General features: G+C 48.6%; 1 protein-coding gene across 1 annotated transcript; it reads left to right on the top strand.

The window, feature by feature from the left end:
• Positions 1-12370: 12370 nt before the first annotated feature.
• Positions 12371-17362, top strand: SMPD1 (sphingomyelin phosphodiesterase 1). Its single transcript, XM_081098192.1, has 6 exons — positions 12371-13108; positions 13946-14718; positions 15570-15741; positions 16026-16102; positions 16282-16427; positions 16583-17362. Exons 1-6 carry the CDS (start codon positions 12650-12652, stop codon positions 16987-16989), a joined length of 2034 nt encoding a protein of 677 aa, XP_080954318.1. The 5' UTR covers positions 12371-12649; the 3' UTR covers positions 16990-17362.
• The last annotated feature ends 94 nt before the right edge of the window (positions 17363-17456 follow it).

Here is a 17456-nt window from a genome sequence, read left to right as displayed (position 1 = left end):
TTTGTCACATCAAGCTATTGGCATGCAGACTGCGCCACTGCTGCCTTCCCTCCTTGCTCAAACACTGAAGGCTGCTCCAGCCACCTCCCCACTTGAAATTATGCAGGTGGAAAACAGGCAGCAGACTGTCACATGCCCAGCTCTTCCAAGAACTCTCTCATCACCCTCTGCTCCAGTGACTGCATTGGGGTTGCATTGGGTATATTTCTGCAACTCCCCAAGCCTTTCTCCACAGGAAAGAAACCAGATTCCCAATCGCTGAGTGGTTTTCTTGGCACCACCCCCCACCACACGCGTACTTAGAAAACCATAGCACTTGCCCCTGTGCTTTATTTCATAGACTTTTTAGACTTCATTTATATGCATTGAAGGTGGATGTTAGGGTGAGGGTCAAAGGACTTGCTGCATCAAATTTTAAGAAATCCGTTGGGTATGTGTACAGTCTAAGATTAGAGCTTTGATCAAAATATTGAGATATCAGAAGTCCTGCCCAGCCGGCTTGGCTCAGCGGTGGAGCGTCCACCTGTGAACCAGGAGATCACAGCTCGATTCCCGGTCAGAGCACATGCCTGGGTTTCGGGATCAATCCCTAGTAGGGGCGTGCAGGAGGCAGCCAATAAATTATTCTCTCTCATCATTGATATTTCTATCTCTCTCTCCCTCTCCCTCTCTGAAATCAATAAAAATATATGTTTTAAAAAGTGTCATTCACAATTCTGTTACACACACACACACACACACATACACACACACACTTACTCTTATTATGGTAGAAACATTCTAAAAACACACAAAGGAGTCATGGTTCTCTTCAAAGAAAAAGGCTCAGGATTTGGGGGTAGGAAGCGTTCTCTGGGAAAAAAAAACAAATTTAACATGTGCATATATTATTTTTCAGTTTTAAGAAAACTGGGCATTAAAAAAATTGAAAGCTTTCCTATTCTCTCTTCAGTCTCCAAGATTGCTTTGTTACACCAGTGTAGCAAACAAGTGTGGGTGGTATTACACCAGGCAAAGTAATGCCTTTCTCTTTTTTTAAAATATATTTTATTGACTTTTTTACAGAGAAGAAGGGAGAGGGATAGAGAGTCAGAAACATGGAGGAGAGAGAAACATCAATCAGCTGCCTCCTGCACACCCCCTACTGGGGCTGTGCCCGCAACCAAGGTACATGCCCTTGACCTGAATCGAACTTGGGATCCTTCAGTCCGCAGGCCAACGCTCTATCCACTGAGCCAAACCGGTTAGGGCAGTAATGCATTTCTTAAAGCAACTTGCCAGACAAATAGATTTCAAGCAGGAGTTAAAGTTTGTTTCAAACTTTCCCTCAAGGGAGCTAAGCTCACAAGAAGCCCAGTTGAAAAAATATATTTGAGGGAAGTAGGCTTTACTGGGAGGGAAAAAGGGGGTATGTAGATAAAATTGTTAAAAGAGATTCAAGAAAAATACGGCTGGTTCAAGGCCATTGGGCTCCTCACTACAAGACTAATGGTCAGCTGAGAGGGTTAAGCCTAACTTTCCACAAGGGGCTGTTACCAAATCAAACAACAAAATTCTTCCCCCTGAGTCTATCAGGGTTGTTCATTATCAGTGCAATAGCATAGGAGTTCACCTTTACTCAGGTTTGAGATATTTTGCTTCTGTTTCTAACAGCTGGATGCCCAGTCTTATTTGTCAATCATGTTGGCTGTTTCTCCTTATATTCTTCCCATTCCCCTCATCTCTACTGTCAAGTTCTCCTCCAGACCCCTACCTCAGCCTCACTCCTTTCTCTCCCAACAAACAGGCAGTGGGCTTTTACTAGGCCCCAGACACCATGCCAGGGAGTGAGGATAAAATGGTGCAACTGAATATCTCTGCCCCCATCACTCTTGGTCTAGTGGGGAAAACATTGAGCAATTGTCTCCTGGAGGGTGTGTTGTGGGTAGAGTGTGGGGAAATCCCCCAGGTTTGAAGCGGCTAAACTGAAACTTGAAGGACAAGAAATTAGGCAGATGTGGGGGAGGGGACAGCGCAGACCAAGGCCTTCGTGACCTCAATTCCTACCTGACAAAGATCACGGGGACTTTGAAATCCTCTCACGTTCTGTCCTCTTCCTCCTCCCCCTACATGAATCTGAAGTGTGGGTGAAAATGTGGTGCTGTAATATATCATAAATTCCTAACTGGGCAGGTCATGGTGGGTAGTTATGCCCCAGGCCCGTAACTTCTGTAGTGAGAGGTTTTTAAGACAGTCCTGGCCATTGTTCTTGTGCATCTGGTTAACACATCTTTGAGATGCCAGAAGTAATACCACCCCCTCACCCTCCCCACTCCCCAAAGCCATAACCACCCTCAAGAATCTTAACTATGCTGTAATCCAACCCCCACCTTGCTTTCTCCCTTCATGTAATCTCCTTATCTCTTTCTTACATAGACAACAGTACAGTACACTAGTTTCAAAATAAATAAATAAATAAATAACATTTTTAAAAATACCTTCAACCTCAGAAGAAGCTACAACCCTTTTCTTATCCCAATCCAAAACTTATACATGTGCTCCATCTGCCTATCTCCTAAACCAGAAACCCTCCTGTCTTTAATTCAAGTATTTACTTTTCTCACTTGTTTACTTACAGAGATAAGGTGGCTACTTGGAAGACGTCAGTAGCTCTCTCCCCAGATAAAATTGTTAAATGAGATTCAAGAAAAATACGGCTGAAAAGTGTCAAGGTAAGAAAAGTCCAAACCTGGAGAGAATTTTTATGAGTTTATTTGAGCCAAACTGACAACAAATGCCAGGAAGCAAAGATCTCCAAAGCTCTGAAGAGTAACAGTTTGGCAGCTTCTTTTATGCATTTGAAATGAAGGAAGATTACAAAGAGGTGGGAGAGAGCAAAGTGGAGATTGGATTACAGCAGTGGTTCTCAACCTTGGCTGCACATTAGAATCACCTGGGAATCTTTTTAAAATCCTGATTTCTGCCCTGACTGGTTTGGCTCAGTGGATAGAGTGTCGGCCTTCGGACTGAAGGGTCCCAGGTTCGATTCCGGTCAAGGGCATGTACCTTGGTTGCGGGCACATCCCCAGGAGGGAGTGTGCAGGAAGCAGCTGAATCCATGTTTCTCTCTCATGGATGTTTCTAATTCTCTATCCCTCTCCTTCTCCCTTCCTCTCTGTAAAAAATCATTAAAATATATATTAAAAAATAATAATAATAAAATCCTGATTTCTGGGCCTCATCCTCCGGAAATTCTGTTTCTTTGTTATGGGGTGAGGCCACAACATTAGTAACTGTCGGAAGCCGGTCCATCCTTGCTGCTTGACACAGTCGCTGCAGGGAAGAAACATCTGCACAGCATGTTTCAAGGGACCTGGTGTATATGGCATACTGTTCTTGATATGTTTGCTCCCCTTCTTGGCTATGTGTTTTAACCAAGGTCACCTCTCTGAGAAAGGTTGTTTCCCCAGGTAGGGATTTTTCCCTGAAGTTAGGGAGGGAATAAAACCCCTTAACTAAGTGCCAGGCGAGTAGTTAATCACTTTAACTATGAACAATCACGCTTAAGCTACATAATCTTTACTCCCTGGAATGGAGATAAGAAATGCCCTAACTTTTGGAATAGAAATCGATAGGATTAAAATCAACTGGTATAAATACAGATGTAACAAGACAATAAAAGACAGAACTTGGCTGGAGATCCTAGACAGAACTTGGCTAGAGATCCTGGCTAGGCTGCTGATCAACTGAACGCTGTCTCCGTGTCATTCCTTCTTCACCGATTCTGTCCACACCTTTGGGGACCCCTGGACCTGTTGGGGTTGGACCCCAACAAGTAACAAAGAAACAGAATTTCCAGAGGATGAGGCCCAGAAATCAGGATTTTAAAAAGTTTCCCAGGTGATTCTAATGTGCAGCCAAGGTTGAGAACCACTGGATTATAGGATAGTGAAGATTGCTGTAGGCAGGAACAGCACCAGGTGTTAGGTCTTCCCCTGGGACCTCCCCTAAAAATTCCACCCTTAAAACCCTTAGGATGGAGGACCCAGAGTGCTCTCACTCCCAGGAGCATGGGTCCTTCAGTCGCTTAGGCTTTTATATACTAGTATATAGACTGATTTCAGAGAGTAAGGGAAGAGAGCTAGAAATATTAATGATGAGAGAGAATCATTGATCAACTGCCTCTTGTATGCCCCTTACTGGGGATCTAGCCCACAAACCAGGCATGTGCCAATGACCAGAATCAAACCTGGGACCCTTCAGTTTGCAGGCTAATGCTCTACCCACTGAACAAAACCAGCTAGGGCAGGGAAGATCTTAATAGAATATTCGGCAGCTTTCAGATCTGGGTCTCCACTGATTGATTGGTCTGAGCCAGGGCAGGTGGTCATTATTCAATGCAGCTGGTCCTGGGCTGGTGTCCCTTGTCTAGTTTTGCTACTTTTCTGGGCCTGGAGCTGAAATACAGCTGAGGCCTAAATGTTATCTCTAGGGAGGAAAGGTCAGGGGGTCCAAACCTCCTGACCAGAGATATGCTAGGGGAGGAATGGTCACCCTGAGGGTGAGACTCCACCCTAGAATTATCCTTTGCTATGCACCCAGGGCTTTCCACCCTGGTGACCTTCTGTACCTGGACCATCATCCTTGCTTTGCTCATGTCTGTCTGTCTACCACAAGATTATGTGCTCTCTCGTGGGTGGTTACGGCCTATTTCACAGGTATGTTAACCTAGGTGCATAGAAACAAAGAACAGGGCTTACTTAAGGCAAAGATACTTCTTTTATTAAAGAACTTGTAATGCCTGGGGTGTGACTACCCACCATGACCTGCCCAGTTAGAAATGTATGATCACATCACCCAAGGGGTTACTTTTCATAGAACCCCTTTTTCCATGCAGAATAGCATCCAGTTGGTTGTGTTGAGGCTGCTTCTCTAATATCTCTTCTATCTATTCCCTCTGCTGAATGCCCCTCTTCAGTCCCACTTTTCAGAATTCACCATCTCTACTTTTACCTATTATAATTTTCTTTTTAAAAATATATTTTGACCGATTTCAGAAAGGAAGGGGGAGGGAGAGAGAGATAGAAACATCAATGATGATGTGTTTGGCTGCCTCCTACACACAACACACTGGGGATCTAGCCCGAAACCCGGGCATGTGCTCTGACTGGGAATCAAACTGTAACCTCCTGGTTCATAGGTCAACGCTCAATCACTGAGCCACACCAGCCTGGCACTTATTACCATTTTCACCAGCTGATCTCCCTGGCCTATCCTCACTGAAGTTCCATAGCTTAGCAGGAAAAACTCCAATAAAATTCTTTAATGATTCAGTTGTCAGATTGTCAATGTAAGAAACATTCAAACCTATAGAGAATTTTTGTGAGTTTATTTAAGCCAAACTGTCAACAATTGCCAGGAAGCAAAATCTCAACGAATTGAGATAATGTTCCAGAGAATGGCAGTTTTGCACCTTATTTTATACATTACAATCAAAAGAGATGATGCAAGTGGGTTACATGAAATCCATTGGTGATAGGTTACAGAGGTGGGAAAAGGCAAAGCGAGGAAACCTCTGGGATTGGGTGAAAAGTAAAATGATAGACACATACATAACATCTTTTACTTAGGTGGGTACAGGATAGTTAACAGTCAATAATTAACATGATAAAACAATGAGAGGATTTATGGTTTCCAACCTGGGTGTGCCTTTTTCCAAAAAAAAATGTTATAGATACAAAAGATAATAAGACAGGCTTAGTTAAGGTAAAGATTGACCTTTGTCAGAGACGATTCTAACCTAGAATATGACTACCCACCATAAACTGCTTTTAGTTTAAAAGTTGTAATTTCAGACCATCCTTGGTGGTTATTATAAGTCTTTGAATTTGAAGGCCACCACAGAGGTCTTCCCTGGGCTTGTCAGGATAGCATGAGGCCCCTTTTTCTCCACAAGATTGTAACTAAATTCTTTAAGCTTGGTCCTTCTGCCCTAGCTGGTTTGGTTCTGTGAATAGGACATCCGCCTGTAAACTGAAGGGTCCCAGGTTCGATTCCAGTCAAGGGCTCATGCTGGGGTTGCAGGCTTGATCCTCAGTAGGGGTCATGCAGGAGGCAGCTGATCCATGATTCTCTCTCATCATTGATGTTTCTACTCTCTCTCCCTCTCCTTTCCTCTCAGAAAGCAATAAAAATAAAATAATTTAATTTAAAAAGAAGACTGGGGGGAGGGGGATGAGGACACATTTGTAATACCTTAACTAATAAAAAAAAAAAAAAAAAAAGATTGGTCCTGCCTACCCACCTCCCTGCATCTCCTCTCAAAAACACCCCTCATCTAAACTTTTAAATATTTCTCCTTGTTGCGTAGTGTTTTCCGCCGTTGGTCCTTTTGTGGTGAGCACTTAACAGACATGAGCACAGCAAGGACAATGGGCCAGGCACAGAAGGTCACCAGGTGGACAGCCCCAGGTGACTAGCAAAGAACAATTGTAGAATGGGACCTCATCTCCAGGGTGACCTTTCCTCCCCTAGCATATGGCTGGTCATGGGGTTTAGACACCCCTAACCTTTCCTCCCTAGAGATAGCATCTAGGCCTCAGCTGTATTTCAGCTCCAGGCCCAGAAAAGCAGCAAAACTAGACAAGGGACCCACCTCAGGACCAGCTGCATTGAATAAAGACCCTCTGCCCAGGAGCCAACCAATCAATCAGTGGAGACCCAGATCCAAAACCTGCTGAGCATTCTATTAAGATCTTCCCCCTGAGACCTCCCCTACAATTCCACCTTTAAGACCCGTAGGATGGAGGACCCAAAGCGCTCTCCCTCCCCAGAGCTTGCTGGAGCCTTTCCCTTTACCCTCCCCTTCCCCTTTCCCTCAGGCATATTACCTTTACCTTCCTCACTTCTGAGCTCCAAGGGCCCTTCCTTTGCCTCTATAGCTTGTTTCCTAAGCCCATTTCTTCTATGAATTACTTTTCCTACCTCTGTGATTTTTCCAAATGAATGAGATCTCTCACTGTTTGAGTCTTGGCTCTGAATTCTTTCCTAACCAGAACTCAAGTATGGAGATTGCTGAACCCAGGCCCTGCCTGACCCCACCGGACTAACACCTGGTATTGTTCCAGCTGCTGCCAACACTTTGCTTATATCTCACTTCTAATTTATTCAACCATTCTTATTGAGACATTGCCAGGCTTTGTGGTAAATACTGGGGATATTTTGGGGAGCAAACCCAGACATTGCCCCTGCCCCCATGAAGCTTACAGTCTATTGGAGATGGCAGTCATGAATCAAATATGCACATAAATAAATGTAAAATTATAACTGTAAATAAAAATATGCTGAAGGGAAAAGGAGGAGGAGGGACGGGAAGGAGCAGAAAAAAGAACAAGAGTAAAAGTGATCAAAGTATCCCCAAGGAAATCACAGTTGAACTGAAGAATGAGTAGAAGTTAGTTACGTAAAAAGAGAGGGAAGATCTCTTTAGGTAGGAGGAACAGCATGTGCAAAGGCCCCCAAAAAGCTGGAAGCATGTTGTATAAATTCTGAAAGAAGGTTAGTGCATCGAAAGCATTGAGACATAAAGGGCAACCTCTTCCCAATCTTGTTCTCCAGGCAAATACTAACTTATTTCTCAAGACTGGAAAACTTTTCCTCAGCCCCACCAACCTTTACCCCCTAATCAGCAGGAGCCAACCACTTTTCCTTTGACCCCGACAGTACCAAGTAAGTATGACCTCAAAAGCCCTTTATGGTAGGTCTGTGCTTTCATGTCTTTCTTCCCACAGGTCCATGAGGGAGGGTCTGAGGGAGGCACTGGTGTCTTAGTGGGGCTCTATGTTCATGGTTCCTACACTTGGTGCAGAGTAGACTTCTAAAGTGTTTGTCACAGGAATGGCTGGCTGGTTGAATGAATGAATGAATGAATGAATGAATGAATGAATGAATAATAAATGCATCCATTCCTTTAAAGATTAAGACAAACACTTTAATGTAATCCCCTTAATGTGGCCCTGCCAGTTTCTCCAGCCTCATCCCTCAGCACTCTTCAACTCCTGATTCCTCCTCAGGGCTCCAGCCCTACTGTCTTCTCTCTCAGTTCCTGAACCTGCCCAGCCCTCCCTGCCAGAGGACTGTGCAAGCAGTTCCCTCTGCCAGGGGCATTGGTCTTTCCTCATCTAGGCACTCCATGGCTTCAGTGTAGACACCAATCACTTCCTCGGAACCTGCACCAAGGAAGGCCTTCCGTTCCAGGTGATCAGCCTCCTCTCTGCTCCCACAGCTCCCCACACCTCCCCCTGGAAGTTCTTATCAGACTGAATAGAATTCTCAATTACTAGTATAGCAATATAGAGAAATTAATAAATATATATATATAATAAATATATATATATATAACATATATATATATATATATATGTTTAGATACAGAATTTCTCCCTATCCCTTCAGAAGAGAATTGGTTTTATTGCATTAATCTTTTGAGGAGAAGTTTAGGTGGAGAGAGTGAGGTCCTCCAAAAGCTGCATGAATAACAATAGATGACAACAGGGCTTTTCTGGTGAGCATAAATTTAGTGAGGGGTGTGTGTGTGTGTGTGTGTGTGTGTGTGTGTGTGTGTGTTTTGAATGAATGAGTGTATGATTGCCTGGCAATAAAAGGAGCTAAGTGTCTGTTAAATAATATTCCACTGAGGGGGAATAATAGGATTTTTCAAATCTTCCCTTTGGCCTTCCACCTCATTGCAGCCGGAGCCTGTCTCCCCTGACGATGAACATGGTGAATGGGGCCTGGGAAGTCAGTAAAAGCTGGGAGCTGGACCTCATTAATTACTGGCAGCCAATACATCTCAAAGATGCATCTTAAAGCTGGGGCATCAGTTACTTCCTCTGCACCATACGTTGCTCTAAGTACTCTTCCTCACTGAAGCCTCACAGCATGTACTATTATTACCTCCATGTCACACAGGAAGAAACTGAATCCCACAAAGTGACACGCACTTTTTAGATCCTGAATCTAAAGTCCATCCCCTTAGCCCCTGCCCCTGCCATTCAGGGTTCTGTATACATTGTGTTAGACTTGCCTATTAGAAAATACTGTTTCTTCAGGGCTTTCTTAAGATTTTTTTTTCTTACAAAAAAAAATTCTTAAGATTCTTAGCCCTCTAGTATTCCCTAAAAATATCCACAAGAGGGAGACCTTTCCCCTTCAGTTCTCAGCTGACTGGAATTATGGATTTAATTTGCAATTTAGTAGGTTACGATAGGCGACTGTTGCCTGATTTTGCAGCTGTAAAGTTACATGGGGGGGGGGGGGGGGCAATGCCAAAGTGGTGCCCATGTAAAAAGGGCCCAGTGAGCCATAGCACTCACCATGACCTGGGTAATGGGCATAGTCAGCAGGTGAAGATCTGAGTCATCACTTGGCTTCCATACAAAACAGATCAGCTGCTTCATCTGACATTTATAGGGGTTGCCGTATGGTCTGGGGTAAACAAATCTGACAGCAAGATTGTTCCATAGCAAGCTGTGGGTCCTGTAGCAACCCAAGCCTGCTCTTCCACTCTGTAGCATTTAAAAGCAAAGACATTGCCCCTAAATTACTCACCTTCACAACCCATTTTAGTAAAGTTCTTTGGAAATTTGATGATGTTAATCTTCAAAATAAAACAACTCATTCACATTATACGCCCTGGTTTTAGTCATTTCTTGGTTTTGTCCTCTCCCTACACAGACCACCTCTTAGCGGTACTCTCAGTTGTCACCAAATAATTTTTCCCTTTGGGGTGATTTGGAGGCTAGTGGCCAAAGCTCAACCAAAACCTATGCTTGAGCCAACATCAAGGTCCAACCCAGCACTCTCTTATTTTCATTTTAACTATTACAGATAGCAATAATGAAGAGATGATATATTTTGCTCTTGTCTTATTCGTTTCAGAAACTCAACTAGGCAATACCCAGAGTGTTCCAAAAGAGAAAAAAAGCTGAGAGTTCTTTTAGTAAAAACTACATTCTTGAGAAGCATTAGTCCTGCATTCTTAGCCTCTGGATTGGTCCAGAGATGATAATCTTCTAGCTGACCAGTGGTCTGGATAATGGATATGTGTTGATGTAAGAAATGCCCAAACTGGCAGAGAATTTTTATGAGTTTATTTGAGCCAACATATGCCAGGAAACGAGATCTCAAATGCTTCAGAAAATAATAGTTTTGCAGCTTTCCCCATGCAGTTGAAATTAAGTAGGGAAACTAAGGAAGATTTCCTGGAGGTGGGGGAAAGCAAAGCAGGATTACAGGACAGTTAACAAAATTATGTGCTCTCTTGAGGGTGGTGATGGCTCAGTTCAAAGGTGTGTTAATCTACATGCATAGAAACAATTGACAGAGCTTGCTTAGGGCAAAAATAAACATTTTAGTAAACAGTTATATGCCTGGGGCATAGGTATGACCCATAACTTGTCCAGTTAGGAATTTATGACCAGATCACACTGTGAGGTTACGTTCCCTAGAATCCTTTTTTTTATCCCATCTACGGGTGTCATCTGGATACATGAACATTCTTTCCTTAGTTCTTCATGGGGTAACCAGAAGGTTACCTGGAAATTCAATGTATATACAGGCACTGACACAGGACTGGAAAGCTCAATCGTTTTAGTTCCCAGGCTAGTTAGAACAGGAATAGAATCGTTTCCTCCTGCCTCAACCTACCTGATTTTAGTAACTTGGCAGGTTGGCTATAGCTACTTCCTTTTATTTCTTCACTCTATGCCTTATTCTTTAGTAATTGCAGCACAGCTGCTGTTCCCTACCATGTCGCCACCAGGAATCAAGTTCCTCATCCTCTCCCCTTTCATCCTTTCTCTTCCCAAACCACGTGCTTCTATGAGCCAGGACCAGTCTGGCAAATCCTACTTCTCATGCCAATTCCGGGGTGTTTTCTCTGACACCAACCAATTCTTTGAAACCAATTGGGTGTAAAATAATTCAATTAAATTCTGATACTATCTACCTGGAGTTAGTGTGAGATCCCACAAATTAAAGGGCTAAGTCCCACAAGACCCCCTTTCCAAAGCCAGTCACCAGTCTCAGGTTACACCACCTGTGCTTCTGACCAACCAGCTACAAATTTTGGTTTGATCATTTGCTGGGACAGAACTCAGAAAAAACCTTACTTACATTTTCCAGTTTATTATAAAGGGTACTACACAAGAATAACTAAATGGATTAGGGCAAGGTATAGAAGGGGGATGTCATGGAACTTGCATGCTCTCTCCAGATGCGCCATTTTCCCAGCACCCTCTGCACCAGCCAGAGGCTCTCAAAGAGATTGTTTGTTTGTTTTGTTAATCCTCACCCAAGGATATTTTCCCATTGATTTTTAGAGAGCAGAAGGGAAGGAGAGAGACAGAGACAAACACGGATGTGAGAGACACATCGATTGATTGCCTCCTGCCCGTGCCCAGAGCAGGGCTGGGGATTGAGCCTGCAATCTAGGTACATGCCCTTGACCAGAATCGAACCAGAGACCCTTCAGTCCACAGGGCCAACTCTCTATCTACTTAGCCAAACTGGCCAGGGCTCAAAGAGGCTTTTAGAGAGCTCAACCTCCAGCTCTACTCCCTTCCGTGAAGGTTGGGGGATGGGACTGAAATTTCTCACCCTCTACTCTTTCTTTAGTGACAAGCCCCATTCTCTAAGTAGGAACATCACCCTAAATCATCTAATTAGCATAACATAAATAACAAAAGACACTTCTATCACTTAGAAAATTCAAAGGATGTGGGGAGGTCTGTGCTAGGAACTGGAGACAAAGGCCAAATATATTTATTATAGCACAATTACTCTGAGATAATGCCCACAGACGTGAGGAAGAGTCACTTGGAAGAAACATTCTCGAAGGGAGAATCGGCAGGACTCTGTGGGTCTTGGAGCACTCCAGAAGTGAAACAGCTTACGTTTTCATCTCTGTTCTGCCACTGAACTTCCCTCTGTAAAGTGGAGGTAATGATATTATTAGACCTGCTTCTGAGGGTTGGTAAAATGGAAGATTAGTCATCACAGTGTCTGGATCAGTGTGGGAAACATGTACAGAGCTCAATAAATGATGGCTTTTACCTTCATGGCTACAGGAGGTGGGAGACCCAAGCTCTAGTCCATGTTCCCAGCCCTGGTGATGTTCCTTCCCCCTTCTTAGTCATTCACCATCCGCCAGCTTCGGTTTCCGCATCCACAAAATTAAAGTATGGGTGCCCCCACCTGGGCCCAGGTCCCTTCCTTCAGAAGTCTGAATCAAATGTGACTCAAAGACTCGCAGTCAGGGTGACTCAGGGGGGTTGGTGCCAGGACCAGAAGGTGGGAAATCGAGGGGAGGGGCCCTCCCGGCCGGGGCAGCACACTCAGTGGGAGGATCCCTGCCCAGCCCCGCTCGCCCCCAGCCCCGCTTCCCGAGTTAAATGCCGGGTGGGCCTGGCAGTCAGCCATTCCAGGAATTTGAGCGCAGGTTTGGAGAGAGGTGGCACCTAGGAACCTCCGATGCGCCTTTCACCTGCCACCCTAGCAGCCAGGGCCCCAGCGGAATCCGGGGCGGGGTCAAGGGCGGGTCCCGGACGCGCCCGGCCCACTCCGCCTCCGGGACGTTGTCTAGGTCCCCCGCCCCCGCCGCCAACAGCTGATGGGGACGGAGGAAGAGGAAGGGGTGGAGCTGCTTTGCGGCTCGCCGCCGAGCTGTCAGCCAGCAGCCGCGCGAACTGGCGGACCCTCGCGCTGTGCCCACGGCTGCGAGGCCAGCCAGGGCCTAGACTGGCGGGGCCGGGACAGGCGACCTGCCCGGCCGGCAATGCCCCGCCACGGAGTAACTCCCAGCCGGCGCCGCCCCAGGTCCGGCGGGGAGCGGCGATCGGACAGGTCCTGCGGGGTCCCCGGCCCCGGGACCCTGGGGATGGCGCTGACGCTGGCCCTCTTCCCCTCCCTGGCTCTCTGGACCCCGGCGGCGGCCCACCCACTCCCCGCCCAAGGCTATTTCGCCAGTTTCAGTGGCCTAGCGCCCCAGGTCCGGGACACCTTTGGATGGCGGAACCTCACCTGCCCGGCCTGCAAAAGCCTGTTCACCATCCTCGACTTCGGACTGCAGGTGAGTGCTGTGGGGGCTGTGGGGAAGCAGGCCGGGCCGGAGAGCGCCAGGGCCCGGGCCCCGAGAGCACCCCCACGGGGAAAGGCTGGCCTCCACAAGCCTTCACTGACTTTGTTCTCCTTTAAGGACACCCCTGGCTGTACGCCGCCCTGCCTCCATGGTGACCTTGTGAAGTAAGGGAACAGTGCAAATTATACGCTGAGCGCTGTGCTAGCCTTTCCGTACAGGTTAAAGCAGGCCTGCGAGCTGGTTGCATTACTGCTGCTGTCTCCGTTTTACAAATGGATAGATTTCCAGGGAGGTGAAGTCACTTGTCCAAGGGCAGATGACTGGCCGGGCGGACACTGGGACTCCCAGCCGGGTGTGCCTGGTACTAGCTACTCAAAAGGGGCTTGAATGAAGAGGTACCCAGGGGTGTAGGACCAGCTGGGGCCGCCTTGACCCTGATCGGGTTATGATGAGTACTGGTGGTTAGGCAAGCTTTGTGAGGCTCCCCAGATCAGCAGGGCCCTGCCCCTGTGTGTGTCTCCAAACCCTGGACAGTCTGTCATTGTGCCCGCCCCAAACTTCAGGGCACACTGAAGACTGTGCCGGAGAAAGCCGACCGGGCAAACCAAGGCCTGAAATGGAGCTGGAGAGGAGTGCTGGCCTGGTGCTGCCTGAGTCACGGGGCAGCATCTGTGGGAGGCAGAGGAGGCGCTGAAGTCTCCTCGCCATGGTGGCACCGGTCCAGTCCAGCCCCAGTTTGGATAGGGAGGCCCACAGGGTGGTAGCCAGGGGACGGCCTGGCCCCTTGTTCTGACTCTGACCTCTCACCACTGGGTCTTTCCGCCACAGAAAGAGAATAATGTGGTCCGGGTGGGCTCCCTGGCCACCAGGCTGTGCCAGCTGCTGAAGATCGCACCCCCCGCCGTGTGCCAGTCAGCCGTTCAGCTCTTCGAGGACGACATGGTGGAGGTGTGGAGACGCTCAGTACTGAGCCCATCTGAGGCCTGTGGCCTGCTCCTGGGCTCCACCTGTGGGCACTGGGACATTTTCTCATCTTGGAACATCTCTTTGCCAGCCGTGCCGAAGCCGGCTCCCCAGCCTCCCAAACCGCCGGCCCCAGGTGCCCCTGTCAGCCGAGTCCTCTTCCTCACGGACCTGCACTGGGATCGGGACTACCTGGAGGGCACAGACCCTGACTGTGAAGACCCGCTGTGTTGCCGCCGGGGTTCTGGCCCGCCACCCCCCTCCCGCCCAGGTGCTGGATACTGGGGCGAGTACAGCAAGTGTGACCTGCCCCTGCGGACTCTGGAGAGCCTGTTGAGCGGGCTGGGCCCCGCCGGCCCTTTTGATATGGTGTACTGGACGGGAGACATCCCCGCCCATAACGTCTGGCACCAGTCTCGCCAGGACCAGCTGCAGGCCCTGACCACTGTGACAGCCCTTGTGAAGAAGTACTTGGGGCCAGTGCCTGTGTATCCTGCGGTGGGCAACCACGAGAGCACTCCCGTCAATGGCTTCCCTCCCCCCTTCATAGAGGGCAACCAGTCCTCCCGCTGGCTCTACGAGGCCATGGCCAAGGCGTGGGAGCCCTGGCTGCCAGCTGAAGCCCTTCACACCCTCAGGTACCTGAGGTCCAGGGGAAAATGGGAGTGGAAAAGAAAGGCGGATGAAAGTGAAGGGAGCAGGGAACCCGGGCATTATGTCTGACTGCTGTAGTGGGACTCCTCTGCTCTCCTCTCTGGCCTCCCTAATCTGACCCCTCCTTCCCTTATCTCCCGACACCCTCCTCACAGGGCTGGCAGCATACCCTCTCCTTCTAGCGCTGCTTTGCTCATGTTGGCCCTCTCTAGAATGCCTTCCCCTCCTGTTTACATCCTACCTTTCCCCAACTTACCCAGGCCCATGTCATCTTTCCTGAGTGGCCGCTGCTTTCCATTCTGGCTCACTTTTCTCTCTACCCTGAACTCCTAGAGCCCACTCTCCTGTCACTCGGGCCCTATCATCATGCTCTTTGGTCTTCAGCTAGCCCAGTGGTTCTCAACCTCCCTAATGCCCGGCCCTTTCATACAGTTCCTCATGTTGTGGGGACCCCCAACCACAAAATTATTTTCGTTGCTACTTCATAACTGTAATTTTGCTACTGTTAGGAATCATAATGTAAATATCTGATATGCAGGATGTATTTTCATGGTTACAAATTCAACATAATTAAAGCAGAGTGATGAATCACAAAAACAATATGTAATTCTATATGTGTTTTCCGATGGTCTTAGGCAACCCCAGTGAAAGGGTCGTTCGACCCCTAAGGGGTCGCGACCCACAGGTTGAGAACCGCTGAGCTAGAGTGTGAGCTTCTTGAGGGTAGAGATGGTCTGTATGGCTCCGCCCTCCGTCCAAATGTCTCGCACAGGACTGGGCATACGGGACCAGGGTTATGAATGACTGTTGACCCCTTGTGTTCACTTTATTTCAGAATTGGGGGGTTCTATGCCCTTTCCCCAAGCCCCGGCCTCCGCCTCATCTCTCTCAATATGAATTTTTGTTCCCGTGAGAACTTCTGGCTCTTGATCAACTCCACAGATCCCGCTGGACAGCTTCAGTGGCTGGTGGGAGAGCTTCAGGCTGCTGAGGATCGAGGAGACAAGGTGAGGGAGAGTGGGGAGCATGATGGCGTCGGTGCCCAACGAGGGGGAGCAGCAGGCTCTTCTCAATAGACTCCTGTCTGGAGCTGGAGCATCTGTGAGCAGAGACGCTTCCAACAACAGCGTTCTCTCGGGGTGCTGCTCAAGGTCAACCTTAGAAGTCCTTTTGTTCACTCACCCTCTCTCTGGCCAAAAATGCCAGTCAGTGTAGATGGAGTACCAACTCAGCTGGCCTGGGCTGTCTGAACCCCTCCTTGTCTGATAACCATCCTTACCTCTCTCCACAGGTGCATATAATTGGCCACATCCCCCCAGGGCACTGCCTGAAAAGCTGGAGCTGGAATTACTACCGAATTATAGCCAGGTAGGAGGGAGGTGGGGGTGGGAGGATGAAGAGTGAAGATTGAAATTCCTTTGAGCCTCTCAACATTCCTGCTGCCCCAACCCTGTGGGGAGGCCGTGTACTTGAATAGGATGGAAAAGAAGGCGTTCATTCCTCCTCCTCCCTAGACCCTTCTGAATATGATTCTTGTCCCTGGCTAGGTACGAGAACACCTTGGCTGGTCAGTTCTTTGGCCACACCCACGTGGATGAGTTTGAAATCTTCTATGATGAAGAGACCCTGAGCCGGCCCCTGTCTGTAGCCTTCCTGGCGCCCAGTGCCACCACCTACATCAGCCTGAATCCTGGTGAGTGAGGCAGAGGGCAGCTGTTGAAATAGGGGGGTGGTTGCTGGGTTAAAGGGGCGGGTTCGAGCCTAGGCCAGCAAGGGGCTGGGCATGAGGCCTCTCCCCTCTGCTGCCTTTGCAATCTGAGTTCCCAGCCAGCCCCTCCCTCCTTGTAGGTTACCGGGTCTACTTAATAGATGGCAACTACCCCGGGAGCTCTCATGTGGTCCTGGATCATGAGACCTACATCCTGAACCTGACTCAAGCTAATGAGCCGGGGGCCACTCCGCGCTGGCATCTCCTCTACAGGGCTCTAGAGACCTACGGGCTGCCCAATGCGCTGCCTGCCGCCTGGAACGACCTGGTATACCGCATGCGGGGCGACACGCAGCTGTTCCAGACCTTCTGGTTTCTCTACCATAAGGGCCACCCGCCCTCCGAGCCCTGCGGCACGCCCTGCCGCCTCGCTACTCTGTGCGCCCAGCTCTCCGCCCGCTCCGACAGCCCTGCTCTGTGCCGCCACCTGGTGCCAGACGCAAGCATCGCCGACGTCCAGAGCCATCAGCGACGGCCGCTCTGCTAGCACCCACTCAAGCACCATCTGCTGCTAGAGTTGGGAAAGCGCGTGTCTGAGGAGGGCAGCGGAGACCCCAGAAGGCCGCTGTGGTGAGAAACGTCAGTAAAGAGACTTTGCTGGGCCCCAAGTACCCGAGAAACAGCCCCTTCTCCTTGCCTGGAGCTGGGGTGGCAAGACATGGACAGGGATTGGTGGCTCCGCCCGTTTGCAGCATCGGGGCTGCTGTCCTTTCACAGACTAGGCGCAGAGGTCTCAGTTGGCAGTGCCCTGGGCAGACCAGACAGGGGCTGTCGCCCCAGGCCCGTGCCGGCCGGCCAGGAACACTACTGCTGCTGCTGCCTGGCTGCCAGGCGGTTAATAAAGAGACTTGGATTCCAGATCCTCTCCCTCTGTGACTGCTCCAATTTCTTCTTTCAAGGCAGGCAGGGCAAAAGGACGCTGGGAACAAGATCCTAACTAACTGAGGGATCAGG

The sequence above is a fragment of the Myotis nattereri genome, assembly GCF_964212035.1.
Source record: "Myotis nattereri genome assembly, chromosome: 9".
In the NCBI taxonomy this organism is placed as follows: domain Eukaryota; kingdom Metazoa; phylum Chordata; class Mammalia; order Chiroptera; family Vespertilionidae; genus Myotis; species Myotis nattereri.
Note: the sequence above shows the minus strand (reverse complement) of the source record. Positions and strands in the feature narration are given on the sequence as shown.